Raw genomic sequence first — 19,126 nt, forward strand, 5'->3', positions numbered from 1 at the left:
CAGGCTGCAATAGCTACAATATCTAGCTCCCTGCAGTAGGAAAAAGACTCATGAACTAATCTGATAAAAGGTTCCTTTCATTCCTTCCGGTTTTACATGTCGTGCTCATTAGCATGACGAATAAAACCATAATTTGTATTCTCCATCAAATCACACCAGCAGCAGCTGAATGACATGGCCATTAATTAAAAGCAGAAATTGAATACAGCAGACTTGATGTTTTGTTTGACTGAAGAAAGAAGAATATATTTGCATTGACCTCTTGTTGAAAGGCACACATTACAGATATCTTGATGGAAGAGTTTTCATCAGAGGGTCAGTCTCAGACTTGTTTTTGTCTTTAACTCCTCTAGAGTATTTCTGGAAACCAACCACTTAGGTTTCTAGCTGTAAGTTCTTGCACTCAATCAGGGCACACAGTATATTTTTGCCACCAAAATAGTAGTATAGCATAATAATTAAAAAGTTGAGATTCGGAACCACATAACCTAGTTTGCATCCAAACTCTTCCCCTTGTTAGCTCTGTGACCTTGGGCTGCTTGCGTAACTTCTCTAAGCATCAGTTAACTTATCTATAAAATCAAACAGTAATAATAGCTGCCTTATAAAGTTTTTATGAGGATTAACTAAGATAGTATGTGTAAGTCTAAGCTCATGGCTTGGCACATAGTAAGAACTTACTAAATATGAATTATTATTGTTGTTTTAGCTTAATCGGCTCCATTTTGTACTAAGTTATTTGAGGACCTAGCTCCCAAATCTTAGTTTTGTAGCTCCCCAGTGACAAGGACTGTGTCTTGTTCATCTTTGCATGCATAGTGTGTGACATATAGAATGCTATTTTATACTATATTGGCGCGTATACATAAGAAAGACTAAAATTGTATTCTCTTATATAACTAATCTGTCATTTATTTGTGGTGTGATTTTGTTCAGGAAAGGCATAGCATATTGCCGAAGTTTTGAACACTATAGTTGTAATTTATAGAACTGCAGGAATCCATGTCATGGCAATAATTTTCACCCTTCTTGTCCCAAAGAGATGCACTCCATACACAGCATTCTCCAGGAGACATACTCAGCATCAAGAACAACTCTTATATATTAGTTGTAACTCTATTCATATTTCTTCTATTTAGGAATGTAAGTTATTATGCAAATAATCAAGAATGACCCAGTGATAGGATAAGCTAAATTAATTTTTAAATCATTTTAAACATTATTATTTTAACTATCATTGATATTATGTTACATGGTGACTATATCAAATTCCTTCCATGAATTTTTTGAATTCTTCAAAATTCTGCAAAGTCAACATCTCTAATTTCTCACCATTTCCTTTTCACTTAGTCACTACTAGCTATCCCCTCCATGAAACTCTCTGTTCTCTTGGTTTTCATGACACCAATATGGCTGTTATTCTCCACTCAACCAAAACTCTTAAAGGATGGCAGTGACTACAAATTATGTCTTGTCAGTCCTCATTCTCTCTACCCTCTAAGCAAAATTCAGTATTACAGCTATTCAATCCGTGAATGTCTCTTTCCTTTTGGTTTCCTTAACACCAAAAAACTCTCTTGCTCTTCCTCTTAGCCTTCTAACCACTTCCAACTCCAGTGATGTGCTTCTTCTCCCTCACCCACCTCCAACCTTGGGATTCCACAAAGATATTTCCCAAGGCTCTCTTACTTTCTCTCCTACTCTCCCTTTCTTGGGGATATTATCCATTTCCAGTATTTTCACCATCACTTTTATGAGTATAACCTCTGCATATTTATCTCCTGGTTGACCTCCCTATCCCACTCTGATCCCATGCTACTAATGCTGCTGGATCATTTGGAAGTTCATCTGGCAACTCAAGTTCAATATACCTAAAATATGTATTGTTTCTCCACTAAAACCAGCTCCTTATCATTATTTTTGTCAGTAGATATTATACTTATCTTAGGCAGTCTTAAAAACCTTTAATTTTTTATAAGAGGTGGGGTCTTCCTCTGTAGCCCAGGCTTGAGTACAATGGTGGAATCATGGCTCACTTGCAGCCTTGACCTCCCAAGACCAAGCAATCCTCCTGCCTCAGTCTCCCAAGGAGCTGGGACTACAGACATGCACCATCACACCTGGGTAATTTTTTTAATTTTTTGTAGAAATGAAGACTCACTATGTTGTCCAGGCTGGTCTTGAACTCCTGGATTCAAGTGATCTTCCTGCCTTAGCCTCCCAGAGTGTTGGGATTACAGGTGTGAGCCACTGCGCCTGGCCTTTAAAATCGTTTGAGTTAATTCTGGTACTCCTTTTTACCTCTACCTTTCTTTCTTTCTTTTATTAATCACCCCCTTTATTTCAATAAACTGTTTCTTGTTGCCTACGCCTCCTCTGCACTGTCTTTGAATCCCTCTATTTTCTACTTCCTCTGAATGGTACTGCCTGGCTGTAGATACAGTGAAGAACATGGTACAGGCATCACAGTCCAGCTGAGGCGAGAGGTATAAAGGCATTAGTTTCAATACAATGAGATAGAAGTAACAAAGAGATGCATTCCAGGGAAGAGAAGACGGAACACTTCTCAAAGGGAGTGACATAGAAGCCAAATCTTGAAAGATACGTAAGAATCAGATGGGCAAAGGTGCAATGAACTTTTTGGAAATAATAACTTATACAAGGGAATGCAGACACAGAAGACCATATCTCCCTGCTGAAGTGCAAGTAGCTCTGTAAGCCTGAAAGTGCTTCATGGAGGAGGAATAAGGGAAACAGAGGGTCAGGTTCCAGAGGTAGTGGGAATGGAGGGAGAGCGTTTAGGACATGATTTCAGTTATTTGTTGGCCTTGTAACAAACCATTGTACATCTACGTGCCCTAAAACAGCCTCATGTATTATTTCTTACAGTTCTTCAATTAGGCAGCAATCTTTCGGGGTGGTTCATCTCTGCTCCATGGTGGCATATGTTGGCATGGTTTGACTGGGGCAGGAGAATCCAGAAGCCTCACTCACATGTCAGGACAGTGATGCCTGGCTGGATTTCTCTTTTTTCCACGTGGTCTCTCAAACCTGAAGTACATGGAAGCTATATTTTATGAGGGCAGAAAATGGAAGCTGTAGAGCTTTGTAAGGCTTAGGCCCAGAAGTCACATGACATCCCCTCCCCCACATTCTGTTGGTCAGAGGAAGTCACAAGACCAGCTCAGCTTCCAGAAAAGGAGAGAGAGACCCCTGCCTCCCTTTGGCAGAGCAGCAGGAGTGTAAAGGCTATGTCAGCAGGCATCTTTGCAGATGTTCTACCACAGACCTTATAGATCTCTGCATTCTGTGGGGAACTATTGTAAGATTTTAAGCAGCATACTGACATTTTAAACATGGGTGTTTAAAAGTATGTCTTTGGCTTCTTTATAGAGATTGAATTCAGAGGTCAGGAGCTGGTACCTGGAAATAGGTTAACCTCAGAAAATTCTTCTCTGCATGCCCACATGCCTTACCACAACTTTTCCTCCTCATGGAAGCAGATGGAATGAACAAAATATAGCTGATGTTTTTTCTTTTTTAAAGCAAAATACAACCAAAGTACTGCCCAGGACTCTGTGCTCATTCCAGAAAAATGGACTCACATCTGTTATGGGGGAGTAAATATGTAACACCGCAAATCCTTGGCCTAAAGCTTTTTGTTTAGAAATCATACTGCATTACAAACTAGAGTGATATAGTTAACAATAATGTATTGTATATTCCAAAAGAGCTAGAAGATTTTGAATGTGCTCACCACAAAGAAATGATAAATTTTTGATCTGACAATTGTTCTGCTTTGATTATTATACAATGTGAACATGTATCGAAACATGAGACTGTATTACATAAATATGTACCATTATTATGTCAATTAAAAATAAAATAAAACTTTCAATGAAAGAAATACTACTGCTTGCTTCTATTATATTACTGTTTCTATAAATACACCAGACAAGTCAGATGCGACTTTCAGGGAGGGCAGAAATACACTTTGTATTTGCAGGGGCTTTTTCTGTGTAAAAGCATGTGGGTGTATGTGACCATAAAGCTTGCGAAGGCATTTTATTTCTATGCAAAATGAACGCCTTGACCCTTGCCTGTAGTCCCTGCTACAGAGGTCTATAGGGGCAGCGCCTATGAAAAAAGCCACAAAAAATAAGTTGGCATAATTTGAAAGGTTGTCTTACACCACCACAGTACTGAATCTCTTTCACGAATAGCAGTTTTAGTGTGTAGGCAATTGTAACTTGAGCAGAAGACAGCAGACACCTAATGCTCATCAAAGCTTCCTAGAGCAAACTGAGTTCTAGAGTCTGGGAATGGACAGCAGATGGTCCTTCTGGTTTTCAGGGATTTGCGTAGCCCCTTCACCTGGGGGTTTCTGGATCTGGGATTTCAATCTATAAAGAAAAGAGTCTCCCTTTATTGGTACGAGAACCTGAGGATGAGGCGGGAATATGGTCCCTTCTAGTCAGTGTTCAGGTACTTTCTCACCATCACTAAATATTTCATTAATACTATGGTGAGCATGAAGATGATGTCACCATCACTAAATATTTCATTAATACTATGGTGAGCATGAAGATGATGTCACCATCACTAAATATTTCATTAATACTATGGTGAGCATGAAGATGATGTTCTTTCCCCACCCCCTTCCCACTACCATTGGCACCCAGAGGTCAGTAGCTAGAAGCCAGGCTTTTTCGGAGAGATTTGGTCTCAAATTCCAGTTTTGCCACTTCCTAGTTACATGACTGTGAGCAAACTCCTTAACCACTCTAAGTTTTGGTTTCCTCCTCTGTAAAATCTCAGTAATCATTGCACCTTCCTCAAGGGATTGCTTTGATGGACTAAAGGGAATAATATTTAATTGCACTTAATCCAGCGCATGCTACCAGTGCTCAAAAAGTTTTAATTGCTATTGTTTTAATGGGCTTCCTGCTGACCTTTGCTGTTTTTTTTTTTTCCTTTATTTCTCAGGGAGATGTTAATCTCTGTGGCCCTGGGCCAGGTGTTATCCCTCCTTATTTGTGGAATTGGCTTGACTAGCAAGTATCTGTCAGAAGATTTCCACGCCAACACACCAGTCTTCCAGAGTTTCCTCAATTACATTCTTCTCTTCTTGGTCTATACCACCACACTAGCCGTCAGACAAGGTAAGCTCACAAAAACACCAGGAATATAGCTTTTACAAACACCTAAAGAAAAGATGAGCCATGACCAGATAACGTTTTGTCACTTAAGCATCAGTTAAGATCATTGAAAACCCCAGATCTTACTTTTCTATTTTGCAGTAATACAGTAAACAAAATGAGTGAATAAATCACAAAGAAAATTAATCATATGAATTCAGCAAGAAGTGGGAACTGCATGTATAGGCAAAACTGTACAATTGCTCACTTTTTGAATCCCTGTTAACATTACTTCTACCCTCTCAGTGGAATTAAATGAGTTTTTCCCTGGAACTTGGAACAGGCCTGATGCAGATATTCTAAATAATGCTTGCTCTGAGAAATCCAAGGGAACTGCAGACAAATATATGTTCTGTGGGAAAGTGACACAAGAAAGATACAAATTGTAAACACAGACAACTCTATTAATAACATCACAGAAAAAGAAAAAAATAAAACTACCACAAATGGTGAGATGAGATGTGAAATTATTTTAAACTTGAAATAATTAAAGAAATAAAACAAGTCCTCCAAGAGCCAATGCAAGAAAACCTTTTTTTAAGGGCCAGTTGCAGTTGAAAAACCTCAGGGTGCATCCCTGGAGGGGATGATTCAGAGTCATATAATATGCCACTGAATCCAGTGTGCTGTGGTTTGAATGTCCCCTCCAAAACTCATGTTGAAATGTAATTGCCACTGTGACAATATTAAGAGGTGGGAGTATTAAGTAAGATGTTACTAGGCCATGAGGGCTTCACCCTCCTGAATGGATTAATGCCATTATCATGGGATTAATGCCATCAGCTAAATGTGGGTTTGGTCCCCCTCTTGCCCTCTCCTGCTCTCTCATATGTGCTCTTGTGCCTGTCTGCCATGTGAGGATGCCGCAAAAAGGCCCTCACCAGATGTGAGCCCTTTGACCTTGGACTTCCCAGCCTCCAGAACCATAAGAAACAAATCTCTGTTCTTTATAAATTGTGCAGTCTCAGGTATTATGGAATATGTTATTCATTATAGCAGCACAAAATGGTTAGCACAAGGTGTAAACACTTTTATCTATGTCAGAAATAGCCATCAATTTTCCCCAAAATAGTAGCTGTCAGCTGTAAAATGTGCATTGAAAAAAATCATTAATACATTTGGAGACCATTATATACATTAATAATAGATAAGGACATATGTATAGCTGTGTACATCAATTTTAATAGTCACACTTTTAGGAAACATGTATAAGACTATCAGTATTTAATTTTTACATTTATTTATTGGGATTACTGTCCAGAATAATAATGCTTAATTATAATGATTTGACCAATACTGGACTTCATCTCATAGGAGGAATAAATATGAACAAGTTGAGACTGAATTCCAGTTTAATTTTAATTTGTTTAAAGTATTGTAGAAGCTAATTTTATTTACTTCTCAAAAATTGGTGCTATCAGTGCTTGTTTTTTAAAGTTTAACATCAATAGTCGTTATTATTTTAAGAATAAAATCTCAGGCCACCAAAGTTATTGACATTGAATCTCAGCTATGTTTCCTGAGTGCGATTTGGAAGCTAATAGTTTTGAATGATGTAAATGTGTTATCTAAGTGTCAAAAAAAAAAAAAGCATGAAACTGCATAAAATATTTGAAGAAATTTATTCTGAGCCAAATATGAGTGACCATGGCCCCTAACACAGCCCTCAGGAGGGCCTGAGAACATGTGCCCAAGGTGGTCGGGGTGCAGCTTGGTTTTATATTTAATACATTTTAGGGAGACATGAGACTTCAATCATTTAAGAAATACATTGGTTTGCAAATACCGCATGTTCTCACTCATAGGTGGGAATTGAACAATGAGATCACTTGGACACAGGGTGGGGAACATCACACACCAGGGCCTGTTGGGGGTTGAGGGGCTGGGGGAGGGATAGCATTAGGGAAAATATCTAATGTAAATGACGAGTTGATGGCAAACCAACATGGCACATGTATACCTATGTATCAAACCTGCACGTTGTGCACATGTACCCTAGAACTGAAAGTATAATAAAAAATAAAATAAAATAAGAAATACATTGGTTTGGTCCAGTAAGGCAGGACAACTTGAAGCGCGGGGCTTCCAGCTTATAGGTAGATTTAAAAATTTTCTGAAACTATACTGCAAGATGGTACACTGTATTTAGTCTTTGAGTTCTTGTACATCTCACTTTTCAGGAATCCAGGGATTTAACAAAAACTTGAATCAGGAAAAAAAAGTTAAGCCATTCTAAAGGGCAGGGAGAATTATTTCAACCATACCAGTAATTTATAGGTAGAGGCTAAAAAAGCTTAGAAGATGAAATGTAGTAAAATGCCTAGAGTTAATAATTACAGTACCATCTATTGAGCCTTTATAATGCACCAGCCATCGTGTATGTAAATTATCCTTTTTATTCCATCTATCCAAGGAAATAGGTATGATTATCCAAAATTTTATAAATGAGAATACCAAGGCTCTGACAGCCCAGGAAACTGCTTGAGGATATAGGAGAGCAAGGAGTAGAGGCCCATCCAACGCAGGGCTGTGAGGGCAGTGTGGCTTCAGGGCCCACCCTGCCTCTCCTTGTGAGGTGCAGGGAAGGCAGGAGGAGGGAGCGGAGACCCTTTTGAACAAAAGGAGAGGTTTTTTTCCTTTGAATTTCAAAACCCTGAATAGGAAACCAGCCCTCGGTGTAAGATGTAGTGAGATACCACTGTGCGGTTAGGAGGACTGTATTAGTCAGGGTTCTCTAGAGCCGCAGGACTAACAGGATAGATGTATATATGAAAGGGAGTTTATTAAGGAGTATTGACTCATGATCACAAGGTGAAGTCCCACAATAGGCCGTCTGCAAGCTGAGGAGCAAGGAAGCCAGTCCGAATCCCAAAACCTCAAAAGTAGGGAAGCCAACAGTGCAGCCTTCAGTCTGTGGCCGAAGTCCCCAAAGCTCCTGGCAAATCACTGGTATAAGTCCAAGAATCCAAAAGCTGAAGAACTTGAAGTCTGATGTTTGAGGGCAGGGAGCATTCAGCATGGGAGAAAGATGGAGGCCAGAAAACTCAGCCAGTCTAGTCCTTCCACGTTCCTCTGCCTGCTTTTATCCCAGCTGTGCTGGCAGCTGATTAGATGGTGCCCACCCAGATTGAGGGTGGGTCTGAGTCTCCCAGCTTACTGACTCAAATGTTAACCTCCTTTGGCAACACCCTCAGAGACACACCCAGGAACAATACTTTTTATCCTTCAATCCAATCAAGTTGACATTCATTAACCATCACAAGGATGTCATAGACGATTTAAGGAGAGGGTTGGAGGTGGACAAGAAGAAAGACCAATGGAAAGAGGCTAAGGACTAGGAGCAGCAAGGAATTTGGAGGCTCTTTAGAAAGAAAAGTCTGAAGAGGGCTAGGGAAATTCTGACTGCCGATACCAGTCTGTGATGGAGAGAATCAATTTCTAAAATACCCTCTGGAGATTTTTACCATTGCCTCAGATCCTCACTAAGTTTGCTGGCATGTCTTCATTTGGGTGTTTCCTCAGAATGATTATTTGTTTTAAGCTTCATCTTTAGAAGTTTTAATAGGCTGGCATTAAGCTAACATCTGGAAATGAACATAATAATTACATTAATTTTCTATAGGCTGATTCAGTACTATGTTCTGGAGACATACTAATCTTTCTAGTCAGGCACCTGAAAATTTGGGAAAGAATGAACAACAAAGAGGGAAGGATGGAAAGTGTGGTGTGTGCAAGGGAGAGTCTCATAGTCACAAGTTCTCCTTTCTCACCTCTCCGAGAGCTGCAGGTTAGGTCTGAGCCACGTGTTGCCACTCTGGGCCACCTAACAGCATGAAGTTAGACTCAGAAATACATTTTTAAACAAATCTTTTTTTATAGTTTTAATCATGTATCTTCTAAAATTTAATGATTGTCACATTTAAAACAATGTGCTAAATGCAAGAAACCTTTCAAGAGCATTAAGGGTGAGGTTATTATGAAAGCCTTGCTTAAATTTGACTTCAAAGTCAAACTGAATTCTCCCTATCAAAATTTCACTGGAGTCATGATCAAAGACTCTGAAGCAGCAGGCTCCACTGTAAGTTCCAAAATGAATTGGAGTTGAGTTTGCCCTTGATTATTAATTGATTCCTACAAAAATTTGGGTACTATCTTCCTTACAAAATATCATATCCAGTTGAGCAAATTTTAAGTCTAGCCCTCTTTATAGTTGGAGCTAGGTGTTCTTCCAGATGGTTCTAAAATTTTTTTAAAATGCTTGGCCGGGCATGGTGGCTCATGCCTGTAATCCCAGCACTTTGGGAGGCCAAGGCGGGCAGACCACGAGGTCGGAAAATCGAGATCATCCTGGCTAACATGGTGAAACCCCGTTTCTACTAAAAATACAAAAAAAATAGCTGGGCGTGGTGGCAGGCGCCTGTAGTCCCAGCTACTTGGGAGACTGAGGCAGGAGAATGGCGTGAACTCGGGAGGCAGAGCTTGCAGTGAGCAGAGATCGCGCCACTGCACTCCAGCCTGGGCCATAGACCGAGACTCTGTCTCAAAAAAAAAAAAAAAAAAAAATGCTTACTGTTCATAACGAAGACCTTCAGAAATACAACTTTGTAGAAAGAAATGTACTCCACCAAAGTAGTTTTGTTGACATTGTATGAAGTTTGAGAATTTAGGTAAAACAGAGATAACTGTTACATCAATAGCTTAATTGTAACCACTTTGAGAAGTTAGTTAGGAAATTAAAATGTACCCACTGAAATAAAGCCTGAAATCCAAACAACTCATACAAAGTGACTAAGGAATGTGACTAAGAAAGTACAGTGAAGCTTCTGAAAACGTATGCGTTTGCCTAGGAAACTCTCAAAAGATGACTTCTCCTTATATCTACTATCTTCTTAAAATTCCACGTAATTACAGCTGAAATCAGGAAGCAGAGGAACAAAATGCCGAGACTATGAACCAAAGGCGAGGACAGACTGGTGTCCAAATGAAGACCACCAGTACTTGCTTTTGTGATGTAAGAGTAAGAAATGTGACAGACTTTTAAAGACAAAGGTGAAAATAGGATACAGTTCCTATCAAGAAAATATGTATCATCTAACTTTTTGCCCATAAGCTTCTCTTGTCTGTTATGATAAAAATCGTGCTGCTTCCCAGAGCTACCTTTAAATTTTTAAATAATAGATACCCATGATTCCTCTTTTAGCAGTTTTTAGCTTCTGAGTGTATATAAATCATAAAAACTTTAATAAGCAATAATTTCCTCTTCCCTTTATTCTGCTACCATTTTTCTACATTCTTGTTTCTCTAATTCCTTTTTGTTTTCACACCAGCAATTTACTCATTGCCGGAGGAGTAAAGGCAGGATGCTGAGGGTAAAAAGAAAACACTTTTAGCCTTTGTTTTCCTCCTCAATTTCCTCCTCAACTCATAGTGGTAGGGAAAAATGGGTATCAGTAATGAAAGCATGACTAGAATCATAAGTGTCTGCTTCTTTTTATATACAGACCCTGAAAATAAAAGAAAATATTGCCATCATTGAGTGTTATGAGTACTAACAACTTCAATATTCTTGGTGACTGGTTCTGCAAGTTTTGCTTTTTCATTGAAAAGTGTTCTTACAAGCTCTTCCAATTTTGATAAAAGACAAGCTTCCAGCTAAAAGCAATTTGATGAGTATGGCATGTGTTTTGCTTTTCAGTGAATTATTGAAACATATACATTAAACTATTTATTGAATCATGTATCTGTTTCTTTGTGTGAGTGTAAAAATGAAACAAGTCTCTAATAGTGCTAATAGAACACTCATAAAAATATCACCATGTAGAATCCCTTTGATTTTTTTCAAAGAAAGAATACTGAAAAGTGAACTGCATGCTTTACTCTTCATGAGAAATACTCACATTGAGCATTAAATTCTAGCAGATGGAAATCCTAGAGGTCTAGGTTCAAATGTTAATTCTAAGTGCGAAGACTGAAGCAAGGAAGTTAGTTAGGTATTCAAGCACCTGTGCTCTCCTGGCCCCTTCTGCTTACATCCTCTTTCTCCACCCAGAATATTCAAGTGGGGCAGAAGAGATAAGAGAAATATATAAATATGACAGCCCTGTCTACGCATACAGCTGGACGCAAATCATGACCCAATGGTCCAGTCCCACAAACCTTGGCATTTTAAATAAAAATTCTTCTGAGAGTTTGTGCCAAGAAAGTATCCTGCTATTTTTTTTTTTTTTTGAGGAGGTTGGGGGTGGTAGCCGAGGAAGCATTAATTAAGAGGTAATTGTTGTTTCTTCCAACTCAATAAAGGCTTCGTATTTGTTCTCTACAGAAATACTACATTTCTTACATACAATTACATAGGCTAAATTCTCCATGACCAATATCACATTTAAAATACTTACATAATTAGAAGAAACAGAGAATTTCATGTGAAATAAAATAGGCCTATCAGATAGCCACAACAAAGGCTTGGAAACTTAGGTAGCCAGCATTTCTCCGTATATCAGACCCTAGAGTCACCTGAAGATCTCACCTCCCCAGATCCGTGAATGTGCCTCTGCCTCTGTGAATCTTTGCCCCCTACTTTCATTGCAGTTTTCTTTAATGCTTCCTATAGGCAGTCAAAAAAAAAAAAAAAAAAGCAGTGAAAGAATTAAACCAGGACCTAGGATTTTCTCAGAGCAGAAGCCCGAGTTCTGCTCACTCACAGCCCAGTTCTCAGTTCTCTGGGTAACACTGACTAAATCACTGAGAAGGGACTGTTATTAGCATGTGGGCATAATAAGAAAGCATTTGGCAAATGTAAATACTAAATTATAACTCCTTTGGGAGTCGTGGGAGAAATAGTACTGTCACTTACCTAAGTCTGGTGAGGAAATATTCACTGGAGCCTCTTAAAAAGTCTCCCTTGTGGGAAATTACTTGGCAAATCTCCATTCCTATTTCTTGTCAGGTTGCATTTGTTTTTACTTCCTAAGTATGATTGGAGAATTTTAGCCCCCACAGTATAAAGATTGCACCTCAGGGATTTCTGATATGAATCTTTGGTAGATGCTTCATGGGAATTATGCTTCATGGGAATTATGCTTACGTTGTCTAGGAAAAGAGAACAGATTTGGGGCTGTGATGTTATACAAATATCATGCTGGGAAATTGGTAGAGAAAGTCACACAAGAAAATTAGAATCCACTTCTAGCAAAACTTCCTCTCAGTAGGTAGAGCAACTGGAACTCTCATATACCACCTGTATGTGGGAATACACATGGTAATGCTGCTTTGAAAAATAGCTTGTCATTGTCTTATAAGGTTAAATGTACATTTGCCATGTGACTCAACAATTGCATTTTTACAAGAGATGAAAACATAATGTCCCTGCAAAGATCTACATACAAATGCTCATTGCATCTTTATTCATAATTGCAAAAAACTAAACTACCCAAGTGACCATCAGCTTATGAAAGGATAAAAAAATTACAGTAAATTCATGCAATGGAATGTCACTGACCAATAAAAAGAAATAAGCTACTGATACGTATAATAGTATAGGTTAATCTCAAAAGCATTACACTAAGTGCAAGAATCCAGACGTGAAAGTTTACATAGTATATAATTACATAGTGCATAGTTATACAATGTTCTGGAAAACGCAAAACTATAAGGACAGAGAATAGATCAGCGGTTTCCAGAGCCTGGGGTAGTGGTGGGAGGAGACTGACTGCAAAGGGCACAAGGAAATTTTGGGAGGATGGAAATGTTCTGTGTATCTCGATTTTTGTAGAGGTTACCTGACTATATACATTTGTTGAAACTCTTCAAACTATACACTTAAAAGGAGAGAATTTTATTGTATCTAAGTTGTACTTCAATGCATCTGACTGAAGTGGGAAAAAAAAAGAAAATTAACTACTATAACTCGGCGGTTACCATGATGGAATAAGTTATCATTGGGCCTAGAGTTTACAATATGCAGCTATTCCCTCAGTCGCTTAGAGTTATTATGACATGCTGGTAAAACTTCCCACTTCCTTGTGGCATCCTTTTAGACGACAAGAATGAATACTGTTTCCCAAAAATTGTACCTGCATCAAGGAACTTGCTAGTGTTACATGAGCTATCAAGCTTAAGTCCACCAAACAATACAAAACACACACATTCCATACATAAGCAGTGCTTACAGTGCTTACAGGGTGAATCTGCACCAAATAGAGTCTCCCACAGTCTTAATGAAACTTATAGTATCCAATAGTGCATTTCGTGTGTGTGCTAATGTGTATGAATCTTTTCTTTCTTTTTTTTTTTTTTTTTGAGGCAGGGTCTCACTCTGTCTCCCAGACTGTAGTGCAGTGGTGCGATCTCAGCTCACTGCAACCTCTGCCTCCCAGGCTCAAGCAGTTCTCCTGCCTCAGCCTCCCGAGTACCCAGGATTACAGGCACGCGCCACTACCACCCAGCTAATTTTTGTATTTTTTAGTGGAGACAGGGTTTCACCATGTTGGCCAGGCTGGTTCTGAACTCCTGACCTCAAATGATCCACCCACCTCGGCCTCCCAAAGTGCTGGGATTACAAGCCTGAGCCACCGTGCCTGGCCAATGTGTATGAATCTTAAAGAGAGTGATATCTTACATAGAACTCTCAGTATCACTTAGTACAATAAATGACTTATAGATGGAAGGAAATTGACATGAATATGTAACACCATCTACTCTTAATGCATCCTTACATAAACTTATACACAAACACACTCACACTCACACACACACACACACACACACACTATACATCAGGCATTGCTTCATTCCCCCATGCCAAATACTTTATTAATGAATGTCTTCCTGATTCTTTTATTTTAAACAGCGTATAAGCTCAAGGGGAGAGGCTGTCTGCCTGTTTTATCTGGAGTCCATGTTGACTGTTAATTCTGGAAATCTTTAAGCATTCATCTATGCATGCTGAGAGCTGGCATAGAGAAATACTCATTCCTGGCACGCAGCTCCATCTTTCATGTGGGAGATTGAAGGGTGGTTACAAGATGATAACTGTATTGCCTGAAGGAGATAAGTCCCCTTCTGCCAAAATAGTGCTTTGTATGTAATTAGTGTAAAAGTTCAGAGGAATAGAGTTTATCTTTACAATCATCTTTCTCATTAAAAAAGAAACATAATGGAAGAACAAAGCAGTCCCTGCAGTGAACTGAATTGATTTCCCTAAGTTTTCATTAAATCAAAGACTCAGCAGTTAGCCATCTTGCAGACACTATTGCAGTCTACTGCATGAGATTCGCAGGAAAGAAAAAATGAAGCAAACGGTTTTTTTTCTTTAAGACTTAGAACTACATAATAATTATCTTTGGATCATAATTTCCTGCCTATGCATTTTTTGAATGTCTAGTTTCATTGGTTTCCCTTTCTAAGATTTTTGAGGACTCGAAGAAGCGTCATCGTGTAACTCACCAAATTTAAATGTGATACTTGTTAGGACTTTTTACAAGTTAAAGTGATTGGGCTCCTTTAGTGGTCTATATGAGGAAAAACATAAAGGAAATAACTCCAAATAAAACAAAATATGATTAGAATTTATGTTTCTGGCCATTTTTTGTTTTACTATTTGAAGCTTCTTTCAAAAAATAGAGTGAATATCAATTTTTTGTCTTTAACTGCCTAATTACTCATTTCTAAGACAATGTCTATCTTTAAGACTCATATTTAGGAATTACTACTTAAGTCAACTAAATTAAAATATTATTTTAAACAATTAGGATCTGGGCTTTTCTTATTTCTCAATTCAATCAAAATTCAAGAGTCATTGAGTCACCCTAATGAGTATCTATAACTTGTCTGTGCTGTATTTCATCATTTCATAAGTCAGGATAATAATAGTAAATTCTTTACAAGTTTCATGTGGGTTACGATGATGCATAAAAAACTTATAGGACAGTGTCAGGCATACAGAAAACAATAAACTGAATATAATATGCCATCATCAACATTAGATTTGCTTACTAAATATTGATTCTTCTCAGCAAGTTGGATTTTATACATGTAACCCTTAATTTGAATAAATTCTACCATGGGGACTCAGAAATTCAATGACCATATTCCAGCATATATGTTCTCCTTCACTTGGCCCTGGATGCCAGAGTAGGCACGAGTGTAATTCATAGAAGGATCAGAAATAAAACAGTCATTTTAGATATTTTCTTACCACTTCAGTGGCCACTGTGAGAGAACTCACTGATATAATTATTATACTAGCCCATGACTAATTCCTAAATGCACAAGCTCAGAGACCCCTCCCCCAGGGTATAGAGTAGGAGATTTTCTGCCTGAGAAAGCTAAGCCAAGAGGAACAATAGGAACCCCAAATCTTTGTTCAGAAGGAGCCAGAGCCACCCTTGGACTTCTAGGCATAACTGCACCCAGATGGTCCAAGCTATGAGAGATTATAAAGGGGAAGGGAGGGTTGCCAAAGGAAGAAGTGGAGAAAACAATTTCCTAGGCCAGTGCTTGTTCTAGAGTTTTCATCAGAACTGAGAAACCTTAAGGCAGAATTACTTCCCACCCTTTCTCTCCCCTTGTTTGTGTGTGTGTGTTTTCTAGCTCTTCTCACATTTCCTCTCTTCACCCCAGCTTTTTCCTTCTCACACAGCCTTAACTAATAGACAAATGGGGAAAAATGGGAAGAAAAGCATTCCTACTCCCTTGACTGAGACAGAACTTTTATTACAAATCCAGACATTGCAGAGAAGATCCAGATTCTGTTTAAGTCGTGTCTGGAGTAAAACACTCCCAAGTTACTATTCTTTGCTCAAGAAAAGGCTCAGAGCACTAGGGTACCAATCAAAATAAAGCATGCTGTAAATGAAGCTTGACCACCTTCTTTCCTGAGTGTTTTCTCTTCCACAATACACATAGAATGCATTGTAAACTGCAACCAACTGAATATACATGTCATACAGAAAGCAGTGCAGCTCCAAAGCAGCTGGGAACACCTAATTTCCATTTGGCCTGCTGACCGAGGTACATGTCAGCTGCAGAAAGTGAGGAAAAAGAAGTGTGATTTGGCCAAAGCCAGGACAGGATGGCATTCTTGCCCCTGATAACTTCCAGCAAGGAATCAGGTTTGGGCAGAGGAGCCATAGATACTTTGGAAGACCCTATCATTACAACAGTAGAAATATTCAGATGCATTACCAGAGGGAAAATTGGGTCACTGTTTATAACCAGAATTCCAAATCTCCACCAATTATTTGGAATAATCAATGAACAACACATCCATGTTAAGGCCATCACAATGGAAACTACAGTAAGAACTCTGTAAGTGGAGATCTGGCCTTACTAATGAACTTCTCCAAAGATAAGAACTATCCTTAGATGAGGTCATTAAAAGAAATTGGTCTCCCAATTTTAGGCAAGATAAGAATGTTCTATTTCAGAGTTGGAAAATAAAATCAGGGTGGGGAGAGGAAAAAACTTAAAAATAATGCAAGATTAAAAAAAAAGAGTTGCAAAATGCTCTGAGAGAACACAAAGCATTGGAGGCTACAAAGCCACTTCTGGTGGAGAAGTGGCCACTAGGGTATCATTTGAGAAGAGGAAAAGGCCATGATATCACAGATCATGGATGGAGCTGTTGCTCAGCCATTGCTGAGCTGGAGGAGTGGGCTATGGACAAACTCAATGGACTACTGGGGCCTTACCAGATTCAAAGCAGCAGGTTCTATACCTACAAGCAGATTTCAACGTTTGGCCTAGTGGATGTCATTTGCTGAGGTCGAAATTTCCAGCTGTGCAGTGTTAAACTCGGGATGATTATAGCACAGCTTTAAACAAGCTATTGATTTTAAACTTTTGTTAGGCTGAAAGAAACTAAGTTAGATCATTCAGAAGCAAGTGAAGAACTCACCTTCTAAAAATAAAGTTAAGGAACTTGGTAAGTAACTTCTTTTCAACAGAGAAATGTGTGGGCATAGCTTATGTAAGTGACATAAATGTAGAAGTCTCTGCACTGTTAAAAATTGTAAGTTATTTACTACATGGAAACTTATTAAGTCTCTACCCCTGTTTTCTATTATTTGGACCTCAGATGTGTTGAGTAATTTAGACACCCGAAAGGAAAGTCATTGGTGAATGTGTTCCTATACTGAGAGTGTCTCTTAACTGAAGGAGCCAACCTGGTACACAAGCCAAGGATGCAACTTGAGTTTTATACTTTTAGTTCTGAAGAGTTTTATACTTTTAGTTCTGCCCATGATTACTTTATATAGAACCTTCCAGAAGGCTCCAACCTGATTACGTCTTATTCAGATTTCTCTTATATAAATTTCAGTTCCTCAGTCCCTTATTTCTTTCTTCATGAATTCACTCGTTCATTATTTCATTCACTATTCATTTATTCAGCAAGTGCCTTCGGGAGGCTTTCTTCGTCTGTCAGTCACTGTGCTACGAGATGCGAAGGATCCCTAATTGAGTAAAGATGATCTCCCTTCTCCTACCCCCTCCAAGTTCACAGATAAGAGGAGGAGAGTGACGAGTAAAGAGTCCCTGTAACTGCAAGAGTACAAATCTGAGGGCCACCCTTTCCCTTATCTTCACCAAACTTTAATTGCAAAAGCATTTACAGTCATGCCTCACTTAATATAGGGATATCTTCTGAGAAATGCGTCTTTAGGTGATTTCGTCATTGTGCAAACATCATAGAGTGTACTTACACAAACCTAGATGTTATAGCCTACTACACACCTAGGCTACATGGTTAGCCTATATGGTAAAGCCTATTGCTCCTGGGGTACAAACTTGTACACCATGTTACTTACTGTACCAAATACTGTAGACAATTGTAACACAATAATGAGTATATATTTGTGTATCTAAATATATCTAAATACACTAAAGGTACAGTAAAAATATGGTATAAAAATAAAAAGTGTACACCTATATAGAGCAGTTACTATGAATGGTGCTTGCAAGGCTGGAAATTGCTCTGGCTGAGTGGCAAGTGAATGTGAAGGCCTAAGACATTACTGTACCCTACTGTAGATTTTATAGACACTATGCACTTAGACTACACTAAACTTATTTAAAAATTAAGTAATTTCATTATGATGTTATGATAGCTATGACATCACTAGGCAGTAGGAATTTCTCAGCTCCACTAACATTTTGTAGGACCACCATTGTATACACAGTCAGTTGTTGACCAAAACATCGTTATACAGCACATAACTGAACCTCTCTATCATCCACTTCACCACTCTTCTCTCCATCCAGCTCCAGTCCTGTCTTCCGCACTTATTCACAGCAGAATAATTCATTATAACCACTAGAATCAATAGTTTGCTGTTTCATGGCTTCCCCTTAGCCTTTCTTCAGTGGTTCACATGCAAAGGGATTTTGTGCAAAGGGACCCTGACTTTGCATTAAGAAGAGCAGCTTCTGTTCTTCCAGTCCCTGCACTGTCTTCCCCTCACCTCTTGCCCCAACTATCTCTCTTGGAGAATACTGCACAGACATCATCCACTTCCTTTATTTAGACTTAGTTGTGGCCGCTTCTTGGTTGCTGGGCTTCTATGAACTAGACCAGAAGGCTATTTTGATAAATATAATATTCCCCCCTTATCCTCATGGAATACATCCCAAGACCCCCAATGGATGCCTAAAACAGCATATAGTAGAGAACCTTATATATATATTATGTTTTTTCCTATACATACAGGAATACCTATGGTAAAGTTTAACTTATAAATTAGGCACAGTAACAAAAATAACATAATAAAATAGAACAATTATAACAATATACTATAATAAAAGTTATGTGAATATGGTCTCCCTCTCAAAATACCTTATTGTACTGTACTCACTTATTTTCAGACGGTGGTTAACGATGGATAACTGAAACCGTGGAAAGTGAAAATGCAGATAAGGGATATGAGTCACTT

The 19,126-nt window shown here is 38.6% G+C and overlaps 1 protein-coding gene across 3 annotated transcripts in view; it reads left to right on the forward strand.

The window, feature by feature from the left end:
• Nucleotides 1–19,126, forward strand: part of SLC35F1 (solute carrier family 35 member F1) — a 411,934-nt gene that overhangs the window by 243,431 nt on the left and 149,377 nt on the right. For all 3 annotated transcript variants that reach the window (XM_063707817.1, XM_031012534.2, XM_055391937.2), the window contains one exon: nt 4,987–5,162. In XM_063707817.1, the coding sequence (XP_063563887.1) occupies nt 4,987–5,162 (176 nt within the window). The remainder of the gene's footprint in view (nt 1–4,986; nt 5,163–19,126) is intronic.

The sequence above is a fragment of the Gorilla gorilla genome, chromosome 5 (assembly GCF_029281585.2).
Source record: "Gorilla gorilla gorilla isolate KB3781 chromosome 5, NHGRI_mGorGor1-v2.1_pri, whole genome shotgun sequence".
Classification (NCBI taxonomy): Eukaryota; Metazoa; Chordata; class Mammalia; order Primates; family Hominidae; genus Gorilla; species Gorilla gorilla.